We start from the raw sequence: 6976 nt of genomic DNA on the forward strand, positions 1-6976 counted from the left end.
ATTATTTTTGTGAAATTGATCTCTTTGGACACACCCTTTAATTATTCCTGTGGATGTAATGCGCATGCGCGCTCATTCCTCATGTGTGAGAAAATAATATCCAAGATCCAAATCCTCCTGGCAGATCCATCTTTGTCTTGAGGGCCTGGTAAGCCACAAAACGCTACCATTAACAATATAGATAACAATATGCATGTACACAAGTCTTTTTTCTCAATAGATATTATAATACACTGAACTGATCTTGGAAGAATCAATTTTCTTCTTTCTTGAGGTCCTGAACAACAATAGATGCATGTAAATAAGTCTTTTCTTCTCAGTGAGTTAATATAGATAAGCTAACTTTAATATAAATTCATTATAGAAACTACTATAACACTAATACTTTTTGAGCAAAAGCATAACATGGCGAGAGGCATTAGCAAGCGCACGCTTGCAACACTCGTTTATTATAGGCTTAACATAATTATGCGTAAATCTGGCTACATTTCACTAGGATGTGTGTGTGTGGGTGTGGTCTCACCTCTCAAGTTGTGCAGGTCTTGTGTGTAGGGAGAGTCTTCAGGAATGCTGTACTGAGCACTGACTATGGCTAGAGGGTTGTCACCAGGCTAGAGGGTTGTCACTAAATGGAGTATCCATGAAGCACAGCTTGAACAGTAGTACTCCCAGTGCCTGTGTGTGGGCGTATAGTCACCCTCAGGGGTAGGCAGTAGAGTGGTCCCAAGCTGGCAGTCCATCCACCAATATCACGTTGATACTGCCCTTGTCATCAGTCACATTGAACACCTCTTCCCCCAGCGTAACATAGAGGCTGTGAGGACCATATAGATGAGAGGAGGGAAGTTAGCTGTATAGGTTAAAGTTGGCAGTTAGCAATAAGCATACGCAAGTGGACTATTAGTAGAGAGCAAGTGGTGGTCTTAATTACATTAGAGGGGGCGGTACCTTGACCTTGTATAAGCCCAGGCTATAGTTATTATACACGTACTTGTATTATAGCCGACAATAACACACATGATTATACGTATCTTCACAGCCCAACACTGCGTATACACTCTACGTATATGGAACACATAACAAACATGCAAGCCTCTTATCAAACTTTATCTTTCTCACAAGTTATGATGCAGGATGATGCTGCCCACCCCCTCACTCAGGGGTACCTGTGTAGGGCTGAGGAATTGATGGACACAATAATTATGGAGACTATATAGACTACCATCATGCACGCAGGTACACTACCACCCACTCCACTCATCACACACCACACACATACACACTCCATTAGTATGAGTAGGCAATGGAGGACCATACATTACAACAAAGGGAGCTAGAGAGCTAGTCTATAGATAGAGTATCTGGGTCCACTCAATAAGACCTGACACTACTCACCCTAGCATTGTCCAGCTCCCTCTGCAGACTAGCCACCATATCCACTAATACTGGACTGCGTGCTCCTCCAGCTCATGCCTGCAGACACTAGCTATTAAACTCTAGCTCTGATCATGAGGAGGCCACGTGGTTAACAAGAAGCTGCAACTGAAGTGATCCTGTACCCAACAACAATGGTAAAGGGTCACTAAACTAGAAAGCTGGAAATGAAATTTTATAAAAATAGAAGGTGGTATAATCAAACACAGAACACAGAGCATTATAATAGTCAGTACTTATAGTCAACACAGAGTTAGTTCTTTACTTGACATTCTTGCATGCTTCTTTACTTGACATCTTTATTCGTCCCTTTCAAGCAACTCCAGTATCTGTATGAAAGCATGAGCACAATAAACTAGAGCCTTATAAGCAAAACATTGTGTGCAATGAAAATAGGGATCAGATTTATAATTATTCCAGTAATATTTGTATGAAAACATGAGTGCATGATACATGATTTAGGAGCCCTCAGGGCTAGTAGAACCCTCAAGTACTTAGAATGCTGTATACTATTATTGCATGGCACTACTGACGAGCAAGTTCACAAAGGTAATGGTGAAAGTGATGATTCACTAGGTAACTCACTGGTATGCTCCACACAGGCCTTGTGAATGCTGCGAACTGCCTCTCCGTCCTCAATCTCTGAGGCAATTTCCACTAATCGACCGTAAGTAGCTGTTGAATTCAATGGATTGATTTGAAGAATATTTTTACTCTTCCACTTCTTTAGAGCAGCGTGAAATTTCTCTGAAACACCAACAAATATGTGATCGATATTCTCAACTTCAGTCTTGCTGAGGCCCAGCCTGTGCTTGTATGTTTCATAGCCAGCAATCTCGGTAGACAACTGGAGAAGAGCTCCATTCGAGCACTCTTGACTCAACTGAGCTGTGGTCGCTGTCACTATCGTCTCATGAACTGTAGAGATCAAAATACCTCATCAATGACATGCAACGCACGTGGTAGCATAATTAGAAATGCAAATACTCCATCACTGTCACATGATATACACAATACAACTGTCAAAGCTACTCGAACCACTTTAGACTATAATTATACTGAAGATGGTTAGATTGACTATAATTATGTGATGCATAACTATAGTGCATGATCACATTCCCATGAAGTGGTTCCCTAATTAAGCTTAATCCTTCACACTAATCAATCATGACAACAAATGCTAGGATTGGGCAGGGAAAGCACCAAATAGCACGGAAATAAGCAAGTATAATTATAGGAGAGAACCAACCAATGACACAATGACATTGACAGTATCACAGTTTAAAATAGCAAACACTTAATGAAAGTACAATTCACTATAAGAAGTAGTATAACTCACTAGTATGCTCCACACAGGCCTTGTGAATGCTGCGAACTGCCTCTCCGTCCTCAATCTTGGTAGCAATCTCCACAAATCGACCGTAAGTAGCTGTTGAATTCAATGGATTGTTAAAAATGATGCTTTTACTCTTCCACTTCTTTAGAGCAACGTGGAATCTCCCAGGGATATTATTAACGGTGGTAGGATTCTGATCGATAGTGTCTATCTCAGCATCACTGAGGCCCAGCCTGTGCTTGTATCTGTCATAACCAGCAACCTTGGTAGACAACTGGCGAAGAGCTTCATCTGAGCACTCTTGATTCAACTGAGCGGCAGTCGCTGCCACTATCATCTGATGTGGTTGAACTGTATAGATAAACATAATTATGTTCTAAAAATAATATAACGCATAATTATTATAGTCAATCATGTACTTACAGTAGCTGTGAAAATACTATGTGGAGTGGCTAGTTGAGTGTATATATTTGACGAAGATGACAGAATCATTTGTTTCATTATTTTCAACTGTAATGATAGATCATACCTTGTACAGTGCCATCATTCTTCGGAACCTTTGACAGAGTTTCAACTGATGGCAATGATATTTTGCGCTGGCCTGAGGCTGCAGGAATATAGATACAGTGCTGTGTCATCTTTTACAAATTAAGTTGTTACACTGACAGCATGTGCTACATTGAGAGACCTACATGCATGTACATGTACATGTCCAGTAATATAATAGTTATATAGGTATGTTATAGCATGATCTCACGTACGGTCCACAGAAGTCTCACTGCCCAGTACTGATGGTTGTGATGATGCCGCACTGGCTACACTCATAGATGGACAACACACCGAGAGCCAATTTTTGTGACCGTTTCCTAACTTATACGTCATCCTGTTGCGTTGAGTACACCTCATAGAAGTGCCCTTACCCAGAACACGAGCTGGGTGGTGGGGCACTTGGGGACTTGCACTTGCTTCAGTGGAGGGAAATTCATGGGGACATAAAAATGCAACTTCAGGATCCTCATACGTGTATTTCAGGGCATTGTAAGCAGATCGAAGACCAGAGTGAACGTTTTCATATATCAAAGACAGCAGTTCTTTTTGATTACTGCTGGAATGAACTTCAAGGAATGAAAATCCATCAATTAGCGTGATAAAACAATCTTCCTCTCGATGAATCAATTGTACAAAGTTTCTACTCGGCTGGTGATCCTCTTCAATTTCCCATTCACATTCTTTAATCAGATACACTTGTAGACAGCAAAACACTCCACAGCACTGCCAGTTGCTTTTGAAGTATAAAACGAGTGGGATCAAACCGGTCTTAAGCAAATCAGCTCGTTTGTCATTGACTTGAGTTGGTGGCAGCAAGGATAGAAGTGATGGCATATAGAAACACTTATCTTTCCCGACTTCTTGTGAGAATAAACGAAATGGGGTGGCTATCAGCAAGTGCTTGAATATTTCAATGAGATGAGTGGGCGCAAAGAGTCCATTGATGTAGTGCTTTTCAAAATTTTTATCAGATAAAAGTTCAATCGTAATAATTCCTTTATCGGTAAAATCTAACCATGTTCCAAACCCATTACTTCCTCGCATGTATGCAGCATACTCGACAAGCTCTGTTACTTTATCGAGAAGCACTTGAGTATCACAGAATACCACATTTGGTAGAATGGCAGGATAATAGTGAAAGATGTGATGCTCATGGAAAAATTTCAAAGCTTCACAAAGTGCATCTTCGTGAAAATTATGTAGCATTTTTGCAATTTCTACACATTCGGTCTTGCTTAGAACTTTTCTTTTTTCATCGTTTAAAACCTTCTCAACAATAATTTCCAAAATAAACCACCAAAAAGGGACCAGGATTTCAAATTTATTCAGCTCTTGAGATGCTTTGTAAATACATCCACGAATTTTCTTCGCCAATTCCTCACTGTCAGAATCGCAGTGCTTGCTATCCACAGGAAATATGACATCTCTTTTCCCTAAATTAAAAAACATAGTCAACTTCTTAATACAGTCTTTCTGCGCAAAGTTCAATAAAGTTTTATTCTTGTCAGACAATGTTTCCTTGCATTTGGATTGATGGTCTTTGTGAGTACCAATGCATACCAGCTTGCAGTTTTCACTGTGAGATTGAATGGACTGCACGAGATACTTGAAGTTATCCAAAACTGAGAGATGTGACTTGAAACCTTTACCAACTGGCTTATCGTCCTTGTAGTATTCAACCAGTGGATGATCGTCAAGGCAGTCAGAGAGACGAAGAATGTACAAAGCTACAGAAATCTTGGGCATGAAGAGTGGCAGCAGATTATGAAAGTGTGGTTGCCCACCGCTATCGATTATGTAGATCCAATGAGATCCAAACTTTTCTTGAACAGCAGTACGATCAGCATCAGAAAATCGCTGAATATTCGCCATTACATTTGAAATAGTGCTAAGAAATTTACTCTTTTTTCCTTCTAGCTTACTATGCGTTGCTCCAGCTACTAATGGTTTAGTTGCTCTTGAAGTTGAAGGAGTTGCATCAACTGGCGTCGTATTTGATGCATTGCTAAGTTTAAGTTGCTTCAAAGCAATGCTGAGTTCTTGTGGGATAGCAGATTCTTCGCTGGTTACATGAGATTTAATAGCATCAGCAACAATGCGTTGTAAGTCATCACCAGTTACTGGTTTCCATGTTCTAGAGGGATCTTCTTGAGCTTCCGTTCTCAGCTTTGTAGTGTCACGAATTTGTCGTATCCTCTCTGCTGTGCTAGCTAATGGAGTGCTGTTTCGATCTACAGGAGGAGGCTGTCCCAGAAGGAGATGCTTAGTGGAGGTTTTACCAGTGCCAGCCATTCCAAAGAATAAGATATTGGTAGTGTTCACACGGACAAATCCAGCCTTCATGGCTTCATTAAGAGCTTGCTCAGACTTGGATGATTCATTGAGGGCTGAAATAATAGGAATAAGAAACACGGAGTGATTCACGCGTATGTCGCTTGAAAAAGTACCCAGTATATACGTATGCACAGTAATAGTCACAGTTCATATTCACTTTCAAAAAGAAGTCATGTATAATAATTATATAATTATACCCTCTAGTTATCATCAAATTAACCTCTACACAACATTTTTTTTTCTTTATGCAAAAAAAAAAAGCATGCAGGGTTTACAACAAATAGCGCTACGCTAATAAAACGTTGTCTACCTGGGAACGAACAGACGGATAAGGCAGTAAAAAAAAAATGAAATGTTATAATTATAGGTTTGTTCAGAGCATGCAGTAACTACGGAGTGCAGGTATACAAACAGTGCAGGTGGTTTTTAAAAATGAGCGGGGTCTGTGCCGAGACAATTTCATCAGGCAAGGCATTCCAATGTTTGATGACATCTATGAAATATGAAAATTTGTGTGCTATACCGTATATGCTCGATCAGAGGCCGCTCTCAATAGTATAGCCTCCTTTACTAGCAAAATGAGTAGCCATTCTCAAATAGTAGCCTCATGCATACAGTGAACTAGCATTTCTGGACGAGGCAGCAAACAAATTATTAATACTATAGCAGCTAGATACATGTACGTAGCTACTAGGTACAGGTAGCAGCTCAGAGCAGAAGTTTTGATAACAAAACCAGCAAAATGTATATAGCCGCAGCCTCTGATCAAGCATATAATACGGTGTGCAATAATTATTCACATCTAAATGACCATCATCAACACCACACATCCACTGCATGACACGTTATGTGAAGTCTCAATTAATACCAGCTATAACTAGCGTACGTTGCATTTACACATGGCTTGACATAATGATAGCGCAGTTCATATTTATATTGAGGCATGACACACACACACAGAGACTTGATGCTGAGGATTAATATTTTGGGTGTAAAATGTTTTTATCATTGTAAAGTGAGGTATTACAATAATCGCAATCTGATTACCGTACATGCAGAGGGTAATTTTCGTAGGGTAAATATTTTCGTTGGCAAGCTGACCTCCACGAAAAAATTGTTACTCACAAAAATCACCGTTTTTCAGATAAACGAATTTTTTACCTCACGAAAATTACCCGCTATACAACAGGTTGCCACGAAGCAACAAATTCACAACGGAGGCAGCACTAACCCTCAGGAATTCATATCACAAAATACCACAAATAAGTTAAAAGTGAGAGCAATGCCACCAATAGGGAGGTGGGTGGTGCTTTAAGGTTACGC

At 40.0% G+C, this 6976-nt stretch overlaps 1 protein-coding gene and 1 long non-coding RNA gene across 3 annotated transcripts in view; both read right to left on the reverse strand.

The window, feature by feature from the left end:
- LOC135352216 (uncharacterized) overlaps positions 1-6976 on the reverse strand; it is a 47315-nt gene that overhangs the window by 33847 nt on the left and 6492 nt on the right. Inside the window, exons 6-10 of one of the 2 annotated variants that reach the window (XM_064551393.1) lie at positions 3532-5706; positions 3300-3377; positions 2774-3121; positions 2020-2352; positions 1595-1763 (exon numbers count right to left, since the gene is read on the reverse strand). The exons of the other annotated variant lie outside the window; for it this stretch is intronic. Of the exons in view, the coding sequence (XP_064407463.1) occupies positions 1747-1763; positions 2020-2352; positions 2774-3121; positions 3300-3377; positions 3532-5706 (2951 nt within the window). The 3' untranslated portion in view covers positions 1595-1746. Of the gene's footprint in view, positions 1-1594; positions 1764-2019; positions 2353-2773; positions 3122-3299; positions 3378-3531; positions 5707-6976 lie in introns of those variants that run through there. 2 annotated transcript variants of the gene reach the window in all.
- LOC135333704 (uncharacterized) lies at positions 165-1113 on the reverse strand. Its single transcript, XR_010394025.1, has 2 exons — positions 524-1113; positions 165-277 (listed from the first exon to the last, which is right to left on the reverse strand). It is a non-coding gene; the product is annotated as an uncharacterized LOC135333704 (long non-coding RNA).

This window comes from Halichondria panicea, chromosome 1 (assembly GCF_963675165.1).
Source record: "Halichondria panicea chromosome 1, odHalPani1.1, whole genome shotgun sequence".
Lineage (NCBI taxonomy): Eukaryota > Metazoa > Porifera > Demospongiae > Suberitida > Halichondriidae > Halichondria > Halichondria panicea.